General features: G+C 40.2%; 1 protein-coding gene across 4 annotated transcripts in view; it reads left to right on the top strand.

The window, feature by feature from the left end:
- Positions 1–2,722: 2,722 nt before the first annotated feature.
- The window catches only part of abch1 (ATP-binding cassette, sub-family H, member 1), a 36,914-nt gene continuing 17,851 nt past the window's right edge, over positions 2,723–21,785 (top strand). The window contains exons 1-11 of one of the 4 annotated variants that reach the window (XM_085477125.1): positions 2,723–3,143; positions 5,987–6,135; positions 7,666–7,825; positions 8,675–8,829; positions 12,940–13,047; positions 14,529–14,622; positions 17,639–17,713; positions 17,961–18,141; positions 18,427–18,523; positions 18,608–18,776; positions 19,244–19,344. In XM_085477125.1, the coding sequence (XP_085333251.1) occupies positions 3,078–3,143; positions 5,987–6,135; positions 7,666–7,825; positions 8,675–8,829; positions 12,940–13,047; positions 14,529–14,622; positions 17,639–17,713; positions 17,961–18,141; positions 18,427–18,523; positions 18,608–18,776; positions 19,244–19,344 (1,355 nt within the window). In that variant the 5' untranslated portion in view covers positions 2,723–3,077. Of the gene's footprint in view, positions 3,150–3,397; positions 3,608–4,179; positions 4,213–5,986; positions 6,136–7,665; positions 7,826–8,674; positions 8,830–12,939; positions 13,048–14,528; positions 14,623–17,638; positions 17,714–17,960; positions 18,142–18,426; positions 18,524–18,607; positions 18,777–19,243; positions 19,345–21,785 lie in introns of those variants that run through there. The other 3 variants (XM_085477124.1, XM_085477127.1, XM_085477126.1) reach the window with 3 other exon arrangements.

Raw genomic sequence — 21,785 nt, 5'->3', positions numbered from 1 at the left:
AGCAAATCAATGCACTGTGACTTCAGTGATGCACTGATGTTCCCCTTAATCCAAAACGCTGCAGCGAGAGTACTAACAGGGTTAAGAAAGATAGATCATGTTTCTTCTATACTAGATTTTCTTATTTCTTGACAGAGAGACAAAATTAGAAATGAGTATATCAGAGGAACAGTTCAGGTTGAGCATTTTGGAGACAAAGTTAGATAGGCAAGGCTGAGATAGCTTGGACATGTGTACAGGAGCAATGGTGGATATTTTGAAAAAGGGATTTTGAAGATGGACCCAGAAGGCACGAAGAAATGAAAAAGATCACAGAGAAGATTCATGGATGTAGGGAAGCAGGGCCTCCAGAAGGTCTTGCGCGACAGAAGAGGATGCTAGGCTTAGGTAGAGATGGAGCTTTGACGACCCCTAGCGGAAGCATCCGAAAGACGAAGATTAGTTTATCTTTAGTGGTTCACTGTTGAATCTATCATTGAATTTAAAGTCCTTCTCCTTACATACAAAGTCTTGAATAATCAGGTCCCATCATATCTTCCAAAGGATTTGTGTCTCCTCCCAGGATCAAACTGGAGACTTTTTGTTTGTTAGCCAAGTACATAAACCCCTGCACTATTGAAACACCCCTTAACAAGTTATTAGTTCTTATTATTGCTGCAGTAATAACACTCAAATATCCTACATATATCTCTATTCAATGCATTACTCGTGCCTCTAGTCCAGGGTTGGGCAACATGTTTTCCAGAGGGCCTTCCTGCCTTATGAAACGTCACACATTGATGACACTTGCATGGTGACATATGAAACAAAACATGGTTTCAAGTTATGCTGAAAATTTTACATTACATAAAAACATAACTCAAGAATCCCATTTATTCACATTTAAATCAGGATGTGTTTACATAGTCTGTCCAGTTAGGAAGCACATACCATTTTGAATCCTTTACACCTGCTTTGGTGCAAAAGAAAATGACAATGCATACACTGGAGAGGCAAAAACAAGACAAATGTCAGCAGCTTATTCAGTTTTTCCTAAATTAAACACATCCAGGCCTGCCATCACAAAAAAGATTTGCTGTGTCTCCCAGCACAGTACAAGAGTGTGGAGAATAAACCAGGAGGTGGGCTGTTACATGAAGAGATGGACAGTGTCTACCCAGCAAAGAAGAACAAGAAGAGCACTGCCAGAATCCTGCAAAATGACCTCCAGCAGGCTATTAATGTACACGTGTCTGGCCAAACAGAATCCAGGAGGGCCATGTGAGGGCTGAATGCCCTTTAGTGGGACCTGTGCTCAAAGACCAGTGCCTTCCAGCTTGACTGGCATTTGCCAGAGAAAAAACAGAACTGGTAGGTCTGCCACTTTTGCCCTGTTCTCATGACAGATGAAGTTACAGGCATCTTAACATTTGGCACAGCCTCCGTAAACTGTCCAGACTCACAGAGGCTCAGTGTGAAGAGAACACTGGTGATAGCATAGAAGTTTAACTGACTTTGTGTTACACTGCGATGATCAAGTGTTCCCTTTTTTAGCAGTGTATTTAAACCAGTGGTGTCGAAGTGTAGAACAGCACGCTTCACAATCTGTACATAGTATCAGCCGTCTGGTTTCATGTCCTGAACTCGTAGTTGCCCCCCCCCCCCACACACACACACACTCTTTTTAAATAAGCCACAACATTTTTTCTTAGCTGTCATTAAGCATTTCTTTATATTAGACACTAACATGGAGGAGGAGCTGAATCTAAATCTCATTTTTAATGATTTCAATGCTGAGGTCTTTCTTTAGAGAAGGATAAAGTTGTCTCCATTGCATTAAACCCATCATATGTATTAGGAGTAGCAGGCAGCCACTGTGTAGCACCCAGTGATCAACTCCAAATATAAACCAGTGCCTCAGTCAAAGACATAGTGAAAGAAGAACATGTAATTTTCTGCACAAAGGGGCCCGCTGCGCCAACATCCAGCCTTGCAGTGCTGTCAGCGCTGAGAAGCATTTTGTTCATGGTTCCTTGAAATGTAGGAAAAAACTGAAGTGTTTTAAAAAAAATCATTATTTGTGGAAACAGCTATGTGGGCGATGACATTGCATGGTCATTGATTCCTTCTCTAATGTGCAATCAGTGAGAAAATTTTGTGTTTCAAACGGGTTTTTATTTACATTCGATTTTTGCATGTATTTTAATGAAGATGCAGTGAAGAAAAATCATAACCATGATCACAAGCATTTCATATGAGTCTGAATGTGCAGTGGTTATCCTCCTCCTTGATAATTTGTGCAGTTCTCTGTAGAATACGGGATAAACGCTTCTGGTCCAAAATCCTGATTGATGATATTAATGTTCAAAGCACCGTTTGTGGGCTTCTGTGTGTCCACCCATAACTTATAAAGTGTTTAAGGTTGTCTGTCACTATATCATAGATACATGTGAAAAATAATGAAAATAAAAACTGGAATTATAAACTAAACTGTATAAAACACAAAGTTTGTGCTACTACCAGAAACACAAACATAGGAGCCAGGGGAAATTTCCCTTCTTTCATTCCGTAACAGTCATTTATGTGTCTGTGTCACATTCAGTTTCATCAATCAGTGATCAAACGCCTGCTTGACCTCGTTTCATCTAAAAGTCTCTTGTTTTTGTGCTTCCACCTAGCGGTTATTTTTGGAACGACATCATTACAAGAATCCATCGGTTAGTTTCACTTCCGTTGCTTTTGCAGCAGCAGTTAATGTTAGAAATGCCAAATGAAATGATATTAGCAACCTGGTGAATTCTTTTATTTCTTAAAAAATATATTATTAATCGAGCCCCTGCAGCTGCTTACAGGCTAGTGCAGCTCCGCATCAGCTAAAGCTGGCACCAAATTCTGGCCAAATAGATCAGAAAATTGCAAACTGCATTTCTGTGCATCTGTGGAATCGCTGAAAGCAGATCAAACAGCTCGCCTGACTTAAACCTAAAAATTCCCAGAGCTCATCATCTATCTAACTCTCTCCTTCTCCCCCTCTCTCCCTCATTCTCTCTCTCCTACAGAGACCCAGCCGGTCCGGTCCGGCTGTCCTCCCTGCTGCCATGGCCGCGGAGGCTGCCGGTAGGAATGATGCCACGCGTGGACCTGCAAACAGCACAGAGATGGAGGTGCGGGTAAGATGCTTTTCAGGTAGTTTGGGTCGCTGTCTTTTCGCGGGAAGCCTCCAGGATCGAGGTGGTCCCTCGACAGCAGGCCTTTGTGCGCCGCTGCAGAGATGGAGTTGGGATTTATTTTTTCATTTTGTGTCACATTTCAGGCCAGAGCTCCATTTTTTCCCGTAAAGCAGGGAGGGTGGATGAGGGTTATCTTTCAGAGGGGGGGCAGAGAGCGACCGCTGAGCATCGCAGCGCTGCTGCAGCGCTCACGTCCTGCGTGAAAGGGAGAAGTGAAAGCGCAGCAGCTGGTCGGCTGCAGAGGGCTCGGCTTATAAATAGCCCTTCGTTGACTTCTCTTTCACAATTTTTATTCGGCAAATGTGTCTTCCTGAATTCGGAGAGATTTAAATACGGCCGTCAAGCCTGTTTTCTTCCACTTGGTAGTGACGCAAATTGGCAACAACTTGGCAGGCAAGGTAGGAAATTCTTCCTGATCAACAGAGCAGAGCCTGTTATGAATGAAAAGCGAGCCTCTGCTGGGCTGATCGAGGTCATTATCGCAGTGTACAAGCAAAAGAGGCAATGTGGTGTTTTCATCAAGTATAGGTCTGTCCATCTGGTCAGATGGGTGGAAGGGTGGGATTGCTACAAAAAAAAATGTGTTAGGAGAAAAAAAATCACGCTCTTAAAATATGTCATTAGTTTTTTAAAATTTTATTCCCAAGTATTATTTTGGGGACATCAGAAAACATATTGATGATTATGGAGCGCTACTGAGGTTATAGCACCAGTTAAAGTGTGTGTGTGTGTGTGTGTGTGTGTGTGTGTGTGTGCGTGCGTGCGTGTGCGTGTGCGTGCGTGTGCGTGTGCGTGCGTGCTATTGGCGTCTGTTCTTCATGCCTTCTTCAGTTGCTGGCTCTCAAACTCAACCTGTTCTTCCACTTTGCATTCATGCGGACGAGATGTTTGTGTCAGCTAATGTTCAAATGCTCTTTACCTGTTGACTTCAGTCTTTGGCCTCACTTCTCAAGTGCTCTTCATCCCTTCCACATCTCCCTTTTTCTTTACATCGTGTCCAATGGTGAGTTTGTGCTCCTTCAATCGGTTTGGTCTCCTCTAGATGAGGTTAGCCTTGTCTTTTTTCCAGGCCTTTCTCATATTCAGTGATGGATAGTCAGCGTTTGTTTGCATTTTAAATCAATGTGTCATCTGAAGTGGTTACAGTTGCCACACAGAATCAGGGTGACATGTCTGCAAATGTAGGCTAAAGTGCCAAAGGTGAGGCTAACCAAATGCAGCAGATTATTCACTGCAGTCTCCCTAATCTCCTTGCTGGAAAATGAGAGATTCTGGATTAAAGGAGGGAGTTTGGTGGAAACCCGTGAAAGAACGCCGTTATTAGAGATTACTGGACTCAGGATTGTTTTACGACCCACATACTTTGTCTGATGCAGCTTTGTAGTGATGCAGAGAAATTAACAGGAACATGAGAGTATGCTTGGCTGTTTCTGTGTGTTGTTTGGTCAGAAGTGAGATTTGTATTTGGCTTTTGGATGAAAGGGCAAACAACTTTCTCTTTCTGCCTGTTCAATTGTTTGGTGATTGGCTTATGAAAAATAACAGTTTGTATTTTCAGCTTCTTGCACTGAAGTCTTTCAAATCCAGCCTTGTTTCTCCTGCTGAAGGAGCTGCAACCTTCTCCAGGGGACTAAAACTCATTCAGGAGTCAAATGTTGTTACTTAAACAGTAATGATGGATATTTTATTTGTAGAGATGGCTAGGCTACACAAAATTATGCTTTTATTTTTAACAAGTTGAAATTTCCATTTTTGAAAAGCAGAAAATAGCACGGTACAGTATGGGAACATCATCTAAACTCAATTTATTTGTGGGTCTATAAGTGTTAAATATGTGTAAGCATTGGTTAACTGAGGTTCTGGAGAGAATTACATCAACATGTTATGGCTATAAAAAAGACACACTTATGTCAAGGGTGGTTTCCCCATATAAACTAACAGGTATTTTGTAACTATAAGGAATGGAAACTTCCTACTTTCAAATTCCTTGCATTTGTAAACATAACTGGCCAGTTCAGTGGGAAGATTCGTCTCTGTAAGTGGCCACTTAAATATTTTTCAAACTTGTGATTGAGCCTAACCGCTGTGACAGGCAAACGTGTTTAAGTGAAGCACATGTAAAAATTGTGGCAAATTAAGTGGTCGGCTCTTCCTGGTGGGAATATTTAATGATGGATGCACTTCATTTCAAGCACTTAATCAACAAATAGGAAAACATGTTAGAAATTAAAATGTGGCCACAGAAATTTGTTGTAGGAAACTTTTTTTTGCGGCATCTTCTAATCAATTATTTGTAGAAAGAGGAAGACTAGACAGTTATCCTACTTCCTCTTTGTATTTCAGTAAAAGCCTTCACCACAACAAAACCTTCACTTCATGTGCAGAAACGAAATGCACAAAGTTAAAACATTTACTTTAGGTTCAGTACATGGATGCTCTGTGTTTAACACAATACAAGACTTTGTGTGTCATTGCATAAACGTTGCGAAAGGTTGACTATAACTACAGATTATCTGCAGCATATTTGACATTATTTCACTGTCATATTTCCTGCTATAAATCCTTCCTTATTGGAGGAATACAAAAGCAGCGAGGTACATATTCTCCACTAAAGAAAATATTATTTAAAGATATTTGGAAGGTTTATGCAGGTGACAATATCTATATAGACTACAGCACGAGAAATCATTGTTGTAACGTTAAGTCTGCCAATACTGAGCATGCTTTTAGACTTGCATCAGGAATGTTGGTGTTTAACAAAATGTTCTCTCTTCCAGCTGAAGGAGGAAAAAATGAAGGCTGATCTGGAGGCGCCTCTGCCGGCTGGACAGGAAGACTTTGCAATCCGGTGTCGAGATGTGTGCCGATCGTATGGCAAACTGAAGGTCCTCAACAACCTGAACCTGGCTGTGCCACAGGGACAAATGTGAGTAGATAATACCAACACAGCCTGTTAATTTAGAGCGTTTTAACTGGACAAGATTATAAATTTTCATAACAAAAGTCAAGTGTAAAAATCAAAATGTAAATACTGAGTGAAATAGTGAAAAGCTGAAGGTGTTTTACTTCCTGTATCACTAACAGCAACAAATATTTGACTCTTTCTTTTCTTCTTGGTGAGCAGATAAATGCTTAACCTGCAAACAATGCTGACATTTCTGGGTTAGGTGTCGGGACCCAATTCAAGCTGCTCATCTTGCCTTCACTTTTGTCAAGCATCTATTGACTGATTAGCTGTTGAAAGCTTAATTTCCTGCAGGATATTCAGGGTTATCTTTATAAACATCTACATTGTTTCTCAATAAGGCCTTAATGGGAAAATTCCACTATCCCACAGGGGAAGGAGAGCTTAGCATGACACTGCAAAGAAATTTTCAACCTGATGTGTCGGTGACAGTTCAGCTCTAAGTGCACACATTTTGCTTCTGGTGTCGCTGTCTCTTAGTTCGTTCCGTTGTCAGTTTCTTATAGATGATCTACATTCATTTTTCTCTAATATGAATCTGCATTCTTGAAGTGACAAGTATGACAACAAAGAATGGGGCCACCAAAAACGTTGACCTATACTTTGTGTGCACAGGAAAGCATTGTTACATGCTTTCATGTGCACACAAAGTATGTAAGAGAAAATAAAGTCAAATGAACAACCTGGCAAATTCTTGAAGGTTTCTCATGTTTCTTGCTAGCTGGAAATATGTAAAACATGAATGTGAAAAACCAGTAAAACATGCAGACAGAACGAGTGTTACAAAACCCCACTGTGCTCTTGGAATATAACTTATATTGTTCCATTATGTTATTGTTCATTGTTTTAAACCTGAGGATAATTATCTCATTGATTGTAGAATACGTATAGGCACTTTAACTTTCAAAATAATATAAATAATATAGTCTTTTATCAAGTTTTTCAAACTTAAACTTAAAAATGTGTTGAACTGTCATTGGCCTGTCTCCCGTCCAGCTATTTAAGCCATCAGTATTTCTAGACATACCTGATAAAAGTGCATGTGATAACAGAGTGCAGTGCAAACTCTGTGTGATGTATCTGAGACCGTTTGTAGCCTAGATATGAAAAAATACAATTTTTGATGTATCCAAAAATGGCTCTACATGAAAACCACTTTACATTCAGCAGACGTTAGTTGTAAGTTGACATTATGTATGAAAATAGTCACAAAGCCATTGCAATTTGATTTTTTTAACACTTAGCAGCATTAGCATCTCAGCGTCTTCAGAGGCTGGTATTAGACTGAAACGTCTAAAAGGAAATATCTGTCTCAGATTAGATTCCAGGAACACCTTTTTTCTAGAATGGTGAACTAGTTTCCTTTCAGTTAACTCAATAACCAGAAAGAGCAGCATTCCCTAGTCACATACTTTTGTACTGTCCCAGTGTTTCCCTCTGCAGGATCACGCTTTAAGTTCTATCTGAAATTTTTGTGATTGTGTTTTTCAGTTATGGCCTTTTGGGGCCCAGTGGATGTGGGAAGACCACACTTCTCAAATGCATTGTGGGAACTTTGAAAATCTCACGAGGTCACATCACTGTGCTAGGGAAGCCGCCTGCGTTTCCTGGCCACGATATTCCGGGGAAGAAAGTCGGATACATGCCACAGGTAAACACCACATAGTATATATTCACATTAAAATGCGTACCTTTGCTCTTGTTTTAATTTTTTTGAAATACTCATGTGCCCAAAGATCCTTAACATATTTGAATAAAGCAGCAAATTTGTTGAAGTGACACAAAGGCAGCCCTACCTGGTTTTATTTATTCTCTATTATTTGGTTGTTCTTAAAAAGCCTGTGAACTTACAATCAAAGTCCTTGCAGCCATTTGTCCACAGAAGGTTTAAGCAAGTGTGTTCTGTCCAGAAAATTATCACCCCAACATCCACATCAGCTGCTTTAAAGCCATAAAGATTGTATGAAGCCTTGCTCTGGGGCTTCTGTAATTTGGCCTTTGCTGCAATGAGCCACCTGTACCTGAGTGAGCCCCATTACTGTCATTAGGTATCTGATGAAGTAGATAACACAGCATAGTATTTGTCGTCTTGTGTGTAACCCTGACCATTGCATTCATCCATGCAGGAAGTAATCTGCAACCCAGAGTGGGAGGAATGTGACACCTTGAATGTTTTCTGTTACAGCAATGCGGACAGATGCATCTTTAAACTAGCGATATATACTGCTTTCTTGAAATTGCTGTTGCATAAAAAATGTATATCTGCTGTTATGTAAGACTTTAATCCTTCAACAAAAAGTACCAGCTTTAATCCTTCCCAGGAAGCAAGAAAATAAAGTAAAAGCAGTAAGAGTAAAACAGATGCTAACTTTGTACATGTAATAGATTTACATCCACTGGTGCAGTTGTATTTGTCCTGAGGTGTGCTGGAAATGTTGGTGTTTGTGACTCAATCAGAGCATCAGATATGAGTTTCATTTTCTGCTTTTGTGCTGCACAGGAATTGGCGTTGTACAATGAGTTCACCATTAGCGACACCCTGACCTTCTTTGGCCGAATTCACGGCCTGACATCTAAGGAAACCCAGGCACGCATGAACTTTCTCATTGACTTCCTGGATCTACCTCAGAAGACCAGTCTGGTCCGAAATCTTAGGTAAAAACCACATATGATGCAGCAGTTGACCTTACAGATAGAACGATTTCAAAATCCAATGAGTAAAAGCTGATCTTACCCTGTAAGGTTAAAGTTGTAAGAGTGATCATCATAAAAGCGTATACTAATATTGAAAGTGTTTTTTCTGCAAACAGTGATGTGGTTCATGGATGTTAGATTTGATGCACGGAGATGTGAACTCATGCATTATTTCCCTAGATACAGCCAATTTATGAAGGGTAGCACTGTGCTTTTGCAGATGTCTGTGTGAAGACTTTAAACCCTTAATCTAAAATCTGTATTTATACCACAGGCTGTAAACCCAGTGTTATACCCCGGCCTAGGCAACCGGGGTGCAACGCAGGAAAATAAAAATAAGGCAAAAACACACGAGAAAAAACTAATACGGGCTTCCACAAAAATAATCCCAAAACGACATTTAAAGCAAGATACGACATTTATTTACATCACCAAACACAAGGCGCCAAACTATTTACAACGGGGGGGGGGGGGGGGGGGGAGATCGCGACCATGACATACAGAAACACAGGGCTTAAATACATAGAAGGAGCAATTAGGGAATGGACCACAGGAGGGAAACACAGCTGGGGCAAATTAGACCTGACGAGACAAGGAAACGTAAACTGAACACTAAGATAACACAGACTTTCAAAGTAAAACAGGAAACACATAACAGTCACGCCAAAACAAAACGCCTAAAACAATACACTGCCAACGCCGAACCGTAACACCCAGGCTCAGTAAAACATTATGACTTTTCTGATAAAGCACCAGGTGAAACTCAGGGGCAGTTGTACAGTACATTATATTCCCTTGATTATCACTTTCCATTAGTGGTGTGAGGTTTGACTGATGCCAAGATACCCAATCAAATCTTACCTTGCAAGGCAGCTGGGTTCTTGATCACAGTCATGCGATAATCTTATCTTGCCATGTTTAACGCTGTACTCTTATACCAGATCCACAAATGTAACTGTAGTTGTTTAAGGAGCTCCTGGCCAGTAAGGTAGCAGCCATAGACACAGTTTAGCTGTGACAGAAGACAGTTGGACAGATGGAGCAATAATCAGCCACTGACACCAACTAGATGGTTTGGTAGACTAAGGAACTGCTAGGTTTTTAAGTGCCATAGATTGCAGCTTGTTTTTCTTCTTAGGCACTTTCTATCCTCCTTGTGCTATTGATTTTACTGGATGCAGTTAGCATATTGCAGTATCTCCATGACATAATGCTCACATTGCTCAAAAGTAATTTGGCATACTGGTTGATAGGGAAAAATGTTTATCCCTGACTGGTTGGCAGTGGTTCCTGGAGGTTGCTGGCTGTCACTGGATGAAATCGGTTGCAAAGAAGGTGCTGTACAAAATTGCTTTGGTTGCTAGCAGATTGCCTCGTTGCCTGTAATTTTTAAGTTTGTCTGGATATACTCACTATCATCTAGCCAAGTATTAATAAAACTTGAAAATGTACAACGCAAACAGGAAATGGAGAAGATTTGTCTTCAAAGTAAAAGTAGCGCCTCCATGCCATTGCCAACATGTTTCAAGGTGCAACTTTTACTTTGAAGGAAAAAAGTAAAAAATGTATCACACTTTTCAGTTTCACTACAGTGTGAGAGTTGCTGGACAGTGTTTGTAGATAAATTCATCACTTTCATCTAAAATACAACCAGTTATAAGCAATGACATGGAATCTTTTGCCAACTGGTCAGGAAATACTCATTGTTGTCAGTGGGTCACTGACCAGTCTGTCGGCCTTTGTGACTGGGCTTTAGCAATCATTTTCCAAGCAACTATCATCAACATTCAGCAACCAGTTGAAATACTCATATTTCCCCCATACAAATGTCATTGCCAACTGGTCACAGATCAGTCTCATGCGTGGCCAGGGCCTTATTCACTTCACCCTACATTGACACCATGATTGCCACACATCCAAAATGGTGTAAAAGTTAATGTTGCCTGATTACTTGTAAAGTGTCTACAAAACCTCAATAGTTAGATATATTTGTCCAAATCCAATAATTTTTTGAAGTAGGCCTTAAAAACATTCAGTTTGTGTTGTGTAAGGAACTGTTGGCCGTTTGCTCCACAGCTATGGCTTAATCTTCAATGTAATCGAAGATAAATGGATCATCTGTCAACGTGCTAACTATACTAGCAAGCTATCCTGACTGCTATTTTTTAATATTTTTCAAGCAGCTCCGAATTCCTGTTTTGAAAGGTGGCCCTGGTTTGGAAGTCTTTTATGCAGAGATTTTCTCACAACAACATAAAGAACTGTCTACTGACATGCTAACTATATAGCTAGCTACACTGACTGCTTGTTAGTTTTTAAAGTCTGTCAGACTGCTGCTTGTTTTCCCTAATTTGTGCTTTCTGTAGTGTTTTGCTGATAGGATTGGTTGCGTAACCGATAGTAGATAGACACTGATAGAGAAATGGGTCATTCAATCACATGCCAAGGTTTTTTAAATGTGCCGTATGCTTCAAAATAGTATGCACAGATGACTTTCCAGATGGTTCTTTTTAGGTCAAATCAAATCTGTCAACAATTTTCTAGTTTAAGTATATAATGAAGTAGACTTGATAGATTACTCAAATTCAGAACCACAGTTAAAGCAATGAGAATTTAGTTTAGTAATGTACTTTGGAGCATTTTGCAGCTATTGTATAAACATTAGCATTTTTCTACTGTGTTTTTCATCAAGGGAAAGTTCCACAAGCCTCCCAAACTATTTTTACTCACAAATTCAAACCAAAAGTAGACAATCTGGCAACACTGGTTTGCATGCTTTTGTGTAGCCATCAAAGCAAAGGTCCCTAGAGTCCTAGGGATATTATGTGAAATTGCCTGCATATTCCAGTCTCCCCTGCTGTTCATAGGCTGCAGCAAAGTCCCTATTTTCACTGTAAAGACATCAAAGTTTGTCTTTTTCAATCTTATGTGCTTAATATACAATATGTGCCCCAAAGTAAAGAGCTTCTCATAAGCAAGAAAGAATTTCTGATTATTCAGAAGTTGTCGCTCTGCATTCAACATCACTCCCACTTGCGTCACCATCCAGACCAAAAGTTTGAGCACCACTACATTGGCAGCTCACTTTGAAACATGCAGCATGATATTTTTTTGTGAACAAGTGATCATATCTGCAGAGTCTTTATGACTAGTATGAAGCCAGCTGCAGCTCTGTTTGCTTGTTGTTATCTAATCACAGTGTCATCCTTTGCACATCAAAAAAGTGAGAGCAAAAAGCCTCATTCTTGAGATGACATTTGCCTTTCTGAGTTCCTGTTTTCCAATCTATGGTAATAACTCCTTGAGGCCTGTTCTTGTTTTTTTATGCTTTTTCAACCAAAAAATAAAAGAATAGTATCCTCCTTTTTACGCTCAGAAGCTTAGTCTGCATAAGCTGTAAAACCTCTGGAAATTATTGAGCGAACTCTTTGATTTAATTTATTTTAGGGGCGACCGTGGCTCAGGGGGTTGGGAAGCGTATCTGTAACCGGAAGGTCGCCGGTTCGATCCCGGGGCTCTCTGTCCTGGTCGTTGTGTCCTTGGGCAAGACACTTTACCCTACTTGCCTACTGGTGTTGGCCAGAGGGGCCGATGGCGCGATATGGCAGCCTCGCTTCTGTCAGTCTGCCCCAGGGCAGCTGTGGCTACAACCGTAGCTTGCCTCCACCAGTGTGTGAATGTGAGAGTGAATGAATAGTGGCATTGTAAAGCGCTTTGGGTGCCTTGAAAAGCGCTATATAAATCCAATCCATTATTATTTTTAGAAATGTTACTAATTATTCTAACTATAAGAGATATAATTGCTAAAGCTCCGGCAGATCAATGCAAGTGGCAGATTACTTTATGGCCCTTTTATAAGAGTAATCACCATCTCCGGATTCACAACCCTGGTTCAATACAAAGAGCCTTCTGTTGTCCAGGAGGCCCTAACACCAGTTTTCATTAGAGGCTCATTTAATATTCATGGTAAAGTTGGTAAAGATTTTGCAACAGGCTGATGCCTCAGCTTGTTCTTCCCCCATCGTGGGAGAAGATTCACTCTGTTGCCCTTTGATTGCTTTTGTGTTACAGTGGAGGTCAGCGGCGAAGGGTGTCTCTCGGGGCGGCTCTGCTCCAGAATCCAGAGCTGCTCATCCTGGATGAACCAACAGTGGGAGTAGACCCTGTGCTCAGATCCAAGTATGTATACCGTCTGTCTTCTCCTGTATCATGCAGCACACGTGCACCGTTGTTTTCCAGGTGATGTCACCAAATATTTTCCTGCATAGAGAAATGTTTTTGAGGCGCCAGAACTGAAGGAAGATTACTACCAGTGTAATATAGTTATTTTTGCCACTTTTGTTAATGAGAGATTTTCATAATTCATGTATAATAGATCTTTTCATTCACACATAATGAGAAATAAAAGAAAAAGTAGTTGATCCTAAAGGGCAAAATAGAAACCCTGCTGTCAAGCACAGCTAGCAAAAAATCATAAACTAAAAAAAGACATCAAATTAAGAGATTTATAAGAATGTATCATTTTAAAAATCATTTTTAAGTCTATGGCATGTGCACCAGTTCCAATCCCTTCAAAAGTCCTTACAAAAACGTATTTGTGATTTTTTTTTTTTTAACATTTGTACAATAAATAAAACTATAAATGTTATCTTTAACCAAGCTGAGGACTCTAATGCAGGACACCACTCAGTAAAGGTTTGCAGATTTCACTACAAAAGTCAGAGAATATTGCAAGGAAGGAAATGGGGAATCCTGAGGTGGAAGGCGCAGATGCAGTGGTGCTAGAGGCTTGGCAAGTGAGCTGGTGGGCAAGTCCAGGGAGCACGGGGCATGTCTGTGAGTGGCGGTGAGTGGACAGGCAGAGAATCCGAGAAGCTGAGGTGATGTGCAATCTTTTGCACAGGGCGACAAACCAAGGTAAGACTAGTGAAAAACATGAACCTAACAAGAGAACGGGAAGCCTGAGCAATACTAACATACCAGTAGACAGAGCAGTCAGGCAACAAGTGAGAGGACAAGCCTGAGCTCATTTGCAACAGGTGCAAATGCTGCATTTGCACCTGTTGCAAAGATGCAGGGCCAAAAGGGCCAAAAGGAAGCCGCTTGACCAGACACACACCCACCCTGGGAAAGAGAAGCCAATAGAACGCAAGAAGATGAAGAAGTTCCTAACTTTTGTTTTCAAGGGGCAGCCCATCAGATGAAGATTACTTAAATGGACAGTTGTGTTTTCCTATATTACGGCATAATTAAATATCTTTTTTATCCAGTTTCCTCTCTTTTGAGAGCCCACTGGCATCTTTATATTTTTCTATATAGACAAAAGTTAACACTACAGTAAAATTACATTTCCACTAAGATCTCTGCATGGATTTATCATTCTCTCTCTTATTTACTCAACAAGATGGCTAATATTTAATAAAGTTTTGATAAAAATGTGATAAAGGCTACACCCATATTCATGCATCGATAAGCAAACACTGGTGAAAGCATACTGTACCCCCCAAATGTGTTACTCCAGTGTCATTGTGTAATCACAAAGCCTCTTAAGATCAGACGGCTGGCAGCAAAGCTGTTGCTGGCACAGCTGCGATTTTGAAGCAAACTCCATTACTGAGTGGGTCAAGTGTTTCAAGGATTTTTTTCTGTCTTCTTTCTAGGATCTGGCATCACCTGGTAGAGATTGTGAAGACGGGAAAAGTCTCTGTTATTATCACCACACACTACATAGAAGAGGCCAGGCAAGCCAATGTGGTGAGTTAAAAGGTTGCTGAATAAATGTGAATATGTTAAACACATAAATTAAGGGGAAATGGGACTTATTCAATAGAAAATCAGTTGTGTCTATGAATGTGTGTGTTGATTCCTGTTTTGTTTTTACTCTATAAATCGTTTGTACTTTTTGGATTTTCTTGAATCCAAAGCTCAGTAAAGGTTCACTTGTAGGTTCTCCTGTCTGTAGGAAAAACATTTTATTTTAAAGTTAAGATTAAATGGCTGGTTGGCCTTGAAGTTGAACCTTTGCAACAGAAGAATGAAATGTGTGCTTAAGACTTTGCATACTCTGAACTCCACCCTGTCAACAAACAAATCCAGGTGCTATAAAGAAAACACAGAGAACTGAAAGCCAGGCAGGCACACACAGTCATCATCTCTTTGTAAACCTTATAGAATAGAGTCGCTCTAAAGGTCAGCAGAGCTTTCCAGACTTTAGCTCCTCATATTTACAACATATTTCACTCATGGTGAAACTAATGCTTGGCTCAGCACAAATCCATTCATTCACTGAGTTCATTCATTGTTTCACCAGTAATCTCCTTTGAATATATAGTCTGTAAAACCACATTTTCTCAGCATGTTTATACTCTCAATTTTGGCAGAAGCATCATATTTGCTTGTGCATAGCCTATGAAATTTTGTTTGCAAATGCATAAATTTGTGCAATGAAAAATATTGATGCCATTTAGTTTAAATTTAACTTGAAGACTGGAAGCAGATTGGGGACAAACTGTATAGGGACAGTTTTCTAAAGCTGAAGCTGCTGGCAAGGAAATGTGCAACACAAAGAGCAGTTTTGAGAATACGTGCTGTTTTCACTGTCTCTACCTTAGTTTATAATGAGCTAATCAATAAATTGCTGAAGAGCTGAAGAGATTTACACAGTAGCTCGTGTAACCACAAGTGTCAAATGAAGAGTCAAGCATTAGACAATGGCTCATACTTAAACCTACACTTGTACCACTATTGCACTGCTAATAGCTCTAGACAACAGTACAAAACAACCGATTGATTTATTGATTGGTTTTCTATTAGTTGAACGTAACATGTAAGGTCTCTTCTCTAAGTATCAGGTAAACATGTAGAAATCTTACTTTTTATAAGATTTTAGAATAACTCTATCAGTCTCTCGCAACATTGGCACAGTCTTCTTTATGGCATCATTTACAGTTTTTTGAGGTTTTGCGGGAATTCATTTATGCATAGCTCTCTTTATGTCCTGCCACAGTCGGGTTGAGGTCTGGAGTTTGGCTGGGCCATTGCAACATCTTTCTTCTTTTCTTTTTCAGCCATTCTGTCATAGATTGGCTGGTGTTCTTGGGATCACTGTCCCATGGTATCAGCGAATTTTAGCTAGCAGACAAACGGCCTCATGTTTGACTCTAGAATACTTATGCAGTGGAGTTCATGGTATACTCAGTGACTGCAGGGTTCACAGGACTTTTGGCTACAAAACAAGCCTAAATCATTGCCCCTCCACCACTGCATTGACAGTATGTATGCTGTATTTGTGCTCGTGTGTTGAATGTGGTGTTGTGCATTATAGCTGAACATCTCCACTTTGGTCTCATCTGTGCAAAGGTCATTGTTCCAGAGGTTTTGTGGTTTGTTCAGATGCAACATTGAAAACCGTTGAAAAGTTGTGCTGCCATGTTATTCTTGGAGAGAATTTCTCCAGGCAACCCTTCCAAACAAGCCATACTTGTTAAGTCTTTTTGTAATTGGACTGTCATGGACTAACATTTAACGCGCTGAGCTTGTAGAGTATGAGATGTACTTCTTGCGTTTCTTTGATCACTGTCTTACCTTTGGGCAGAATTGCTGGGATACCCACTCAAGAATATTCAATTTCAATTTCACTTCAATTTTATTTGTATAGCACCAAATCACAACAACAGTCGCCTCAAGGCGCTTATTTTGTGGCCATTTGTTAATGCAGTGCTGAGGTGTCACCTGTCATAGAAGTGGTCACATTTACTAATCAGTTAATCAAGTTTATGTCTGCACTTGGCTGCTACTTACTCTCTTAATTCCTTTGTTTTTCCAAAGTTTACTGTCTTTCATTTTCACATGACTGCAAATTCACCACCGAGGCAAGGGCATTGAAAGGTCAGGTAAAAGTTTTGTGATGGTAGGAATTCCACAGAAATTCCACAGTCAGAAGTGGTGATGGTGGCTTCACACAGGACTCACAAAGTTCAAGCACTTTATCTGTGTCACAATCATTATAACCTGGATCCAGAACGTCTCCACTAAAACCAGTCTGCCCACTCAGTCCTATCAGGCATGTCTCCATTTTCACTTAAAACGATATCTGTGTGAAGGACTGAGACAAATGGGCTTATTTGTTCCTGTCTTCGTGATACTTTGACAGACGTATGTCAACTGACGGAGCACCCAGTGGAGCAATGCATCACTCCACAGCTGAGGAATGAGCTTTTACCATGTCAACATGCTTCTTGCATGCACAAATCTTTTGCTTTCTGGTATAATAAATAAACTCTGATCACATAGCAGCTGCAGCCTTTGTTTATCCATGTTTGACCCACTAAAAAAGACTAATAGGATAAGAGTACCATTCACACACAACAGAATAAGAAGTAGTTTGCTATTTTGTAGATGGCTAACAAATCCACTGTTTGGCTTATCCTGATTTACCGCTCTTATACAACTTTAGAAGCTTATTCAGACAACTGTGTGTTTTGGCTCCCTGACAACAGCTATATGCGATACACTTTGGATTTCTATTAAGATAAGAATTAGCATTTCTTTTGCAGAAGATAAAAAAACATACATTTAACATTCATTCAGCAACATTCAGTGTGTGTGTGTGTGTGTGTCTATAACAAAATAAATCATCTAATTATAAATATATGATTATTTATTAGTACCCTTTTACTTTATAACTAAATAAATAATTGCCAAGAAAAAAAATTAAGTCACTCGTTTTAAAAAGAGAACCTCTCTCTTCTTTCTTTTTCCCGTTGTATAGGTCGGTCTCATGCGACATGGCCGGTTGCTGGCTGAAGGTCCCCCAGATGCCGTCATGAAGCAGCACTGTGCAACAGTGAGTACTCTCAAATCCCAGTACAGACTGTGTGGGTGCCCAGGGGTGGTGATAGTCAAGGCATGGAGGTTGTTTAGTTTGCTTTTTGCTTTACATCTTATGTTGATATGAATAAAAGTTAACAGTGAACTTTTTTTCCTCTTGCAATTAAAACTATGGCTGTGGCACGCTTTCGTAGTAAACCCTCCAAATACACAGGAGGCTAAAAAAGGCTTGTGAATTTTAGCCCATATTATCCGTCCTTCAGACCCTGGAGCATGCCTTCCTGCAGCTGTGTGAGACGTCAGACCAGGTCGACTCTAAACGCGATTCCAGTTCTCCAGATGGAACGTTAGACAAAAGCCAGTCATTTGAGAATGGGAAGGATGAGAGTCAGCCAATTCTTGGAGTCAGATCTCCACCTGCAGAGGAAAGCCTCAAATGTTCAGGTACCGACATCTAGCATTTTTTCTTTTTCTACCTGTGCATATCATTTAACAATGGGCCAGGAGTTTTATAGCGCTTCTTTAAAATCAGCTGCTTCTGACATCAAAAAGTAAAGGTACGAGGAGTGGATGATAATAATAATATAATTGCAGGTCAGGTTGATAAACAATGAGTTGAAACTCACTAAAGCTTTTTAAAGAGGAGGCACAGATTAAGGTAAACATTTTAACCGCTGCTGTTTTAAAAAATATAAGTTGCAGTCACTTATATTGCATTTTTGTGTTCAGTGGACTGGAAGGTGCGAGCCAGACATGTGCTGCCAAAGTGGAGGAACATCGCAGCCCTGATGATCAAAACATTGGTGCGGATGAAGAGAATGCCGGGGTATGATGCAGTTAACAGAGGTTATTTGTCACTGTCTATAAGTAACCAGTTCATTACACTTTATTTTCTACTCTGTGTTGGCAGCTCTTTGTGTTTCCAGTTCCTGCTGCCCGTCATCCAGGTCTCCCTCATCTGTCTGTGTGTCGGAGGAGATCCAAAGGGCATCCAGGTTGCTATAGTGAACAATGAGACCTCCCCCTCTGCTTTCAGCCAATCATTCCTCTCCTTCCTGGACAACTCGAGTGTGCAGCAGGTATTTGTTTTGGCCCTAAGAGATATGAATCCTTATCAGCTGTGATGACCTTTGGATTCTGAATTTGTTGACTTTTCCTTTGTTACTGTAAATCTGCTGGTAGGTTGCACATGAAAAAGTGAGTAAGTACAATTTTCAAAGTAGCAGACTTCTTTCTCAGCTGTTAAAATCTATTTTCACTCTAAGCAAATGAGTTTCACAAAGGAACAAACACCAGGACTTCCCATTTCTGGGAAATCATTGAAGAGGAAAGATTGTTTCTCTCTGTAACAGAACCATAGCTGTTCAACAAACTGTAACATACATAATGTGCAGAAACTTTAATTGATTTAGTCTGACCTTGTGCGGCAGATGGTGAAGTTCAGACTGGTTGAGGAAACATGGTGTAGCATATGGTCCATCTGCATTTGAAAATGAAACTTAGGACATAGAATGAATTGAACCTGCTTCTTTTTTTTTATCTGCAGGTGAACTTGTCCCACAAAGAAGCTTTTGAGGGAATCTATAATGGAGAGTACTGGAGTGTAATCGGCTTTGGCAAGAACTTCACCAGCTACCTGACTAAACGGTAAGGGACAGAGCGTCATGGGCCGAGCTGATGTGCTGGATCAGCATCTGTAACTGATGTTATGACTGCAAAACATGTCTGCACTCAATGTTCATTGCCCTCATGTTACTTTAGAAAAAAATGATTGACATACCTTTGAAATACAAAGACGTGGGATAAATAGCCGCACTGGCATTGGAGGCGTCAGAGCAGATGAGTTGAATAAAACTGCATTGTGTGACCTAAATGTTTGACATTTTTCTTGGTTAGATTAGCCAACATTTCATGTACATGTTATATTTGACCTGTTTATGACAAGTGTCAGCTTGAGGATGTTGCTTGTTTTCATGTACCTTTGCAAACAAACAACTTGCTGCCTTTTTCTTCCTCATTGCCCTACTTTTGATAGTTCCCTTTCAAGCAGCACATGCTGATGTCATGCACCTACACGTGGGCAGAACAGGCTGTGTACAGACGTGTATGCAGCATTCCAGCTGCATATCACAAACACGCTAAACACCGACACGAACAGTCCACACCTCAGGGAACACCATGCACCTATTATATACCTTAACAATAATTTCACAAGTTGGTGATTTACTTACTTAGAAATTCGGATTGGAGGATGGTTGTAAACTCTTTGGAAACTTTGACTGGAAGATTTGCACCAGCCTCCATTATAATTATAAAAATCTTCACAATATATCCAACTAATATTTCCCCTGGTGATAGTGCATAAAATCCAGAAAATCCAGCGTGTGGTTTGCATTAAGAGAAATTATGACCTCAGGTAAATCAGTGCAGCTTTCTTGTTGCCAGTGAAAACAAACAGCATGACTGACGTGATCAAACACATCAGCCCTGATGTATTATGCATAAAGGTATTTGTGCAATCATCCGGAGGAAAGTACCAGATTCTTATGGATCTGAAATACTGAATTAAAATGTTTTCAGTCCCAGTACACAGCTTCCCAAAAATATCCCAATAAATGTTTTTATATTTGTTTTAATGAGCATTACAGCAAATAATATATCATTTATTTATCTGCTTCTACTTAAAAGGACCACATAAATCAGCTTAATATCTTGCTTTTCTAAGTGGCTTTAAAACTGTTTTTATTAAAATGTTTAATATGTTCTTCTGATGGTGAATTAATCTGAAAGTAAATTTTTTTCCACATGCACTCTCTGTTGTTTTGATACACATAAAAGCTCACAGAGGCCACACCACACCAACTCACACCTCAAAATCATGTGAAGGTGAGTCATTGCAGCAGGGTTGTTGTTCAGTCGTCAGTCACAGCGTGAGACTGCAGGGTGGACAGTCTGGTCCTTCCTGTCCGTAACACACCTGAGCAGGTTGCATCTTAGCACCGACCAATAAGATGCTTATTCTTACCGAATCATGTGCTTCTTATGTGACAGACCTGCCTAAGAAAAACAAAAAGCTTCTTCTCCCATGTCTTCTGGCAGAGTGGTACTCTGGCTGATTCTCAAGCAGATCTTAATGTTATCACATAAGCATGAAGCAGATTTTTGTTTCCTGTTAGGAATCATATGGATAAGGCAGGATGGATAAGGAGTTCATGCAAATGTATTTTTGGTATGCACGTTTTAATATCTTATGAGAATGAAGATATTCACACCTATCACAATCTGACCCACCATTATGACGTTTTTTTCATCTTTTTTCTGGATTCATTTCAAAGCTGTGATAAATTCCCTACTGAGGTTTATTCTTCAAAAACAGCTTTTGTTTATGGCAGTTGGTGGCTATATTTTAACTCCTACCTGGTGGTGGCACATATATAGATGGAAAATCTAAGATACAGTCATTTGAAATTGAAAGTACATCCTCTTTCAGTTGTGAGGAGCTGGACATGACATGGGGCGAGAGGCAGGGTACAGGTGGCCTGTTTATCACAGGACTAACAGAGAATCACATTCACACCTATGGGCAATTTTGAATCATTAATTACCCTAACCCAAATAATTGCATGTCTTTGGACTGTGGGAGGAAGTCGGAGAACCCACGCAAACACGTAAAGTCCGCACTGAAAGGCCGCAGCCAGATGGTGGAGTTGAACTCAGGACCTTCTTGCTGTGAGGCAACAGTGCTAATCACCGTGCCAGGAAATAATAATAAAAAATTCACCAGGCCTTTATCAGGATCTACGATAATTTAGATATAACCTCAGATGAACAACTTGTGATACATTACAAAGACTGATAAATAGATTTTTACAACAATCACAATAACCTTTATCAGACTTTATCAGTCTTTGACGTTGTTGTGAAGGGATTTTGGCCCAGTTATCACTTCAGCTCATCGAGGTTCGCACACATTCATTTATGCACAGCTCTTTTATGAACCCTCAACAGCACAGGCTGAGGTATGATCTGGACTTTGACTGGACCACTGGAACACCTGCTGGTGTTCTCGGGATCATTGTTGTGTTTCA

Source organism: Copadichromis virginalis, linkage group LG13 (genome assembly GCF_057382275.1).
Source record: "Copadichromis virginalis isolate Kocher_CV1m ecotype Utaka linkage group LG13, C_Virginalis_male_GT1.1, whole genome shotgun sequence".
Classification (NCBI taxonomy): domain Eukaryota; kingdom Metazoa; phylum Chordata; class Actinopteri; order Cichliformes; family Cichlidae; genus Copadichromis; species Copadichromis virginalis.
This window is presented reverse-complemented; position numbering and strand designations above follow the sequence as displayed.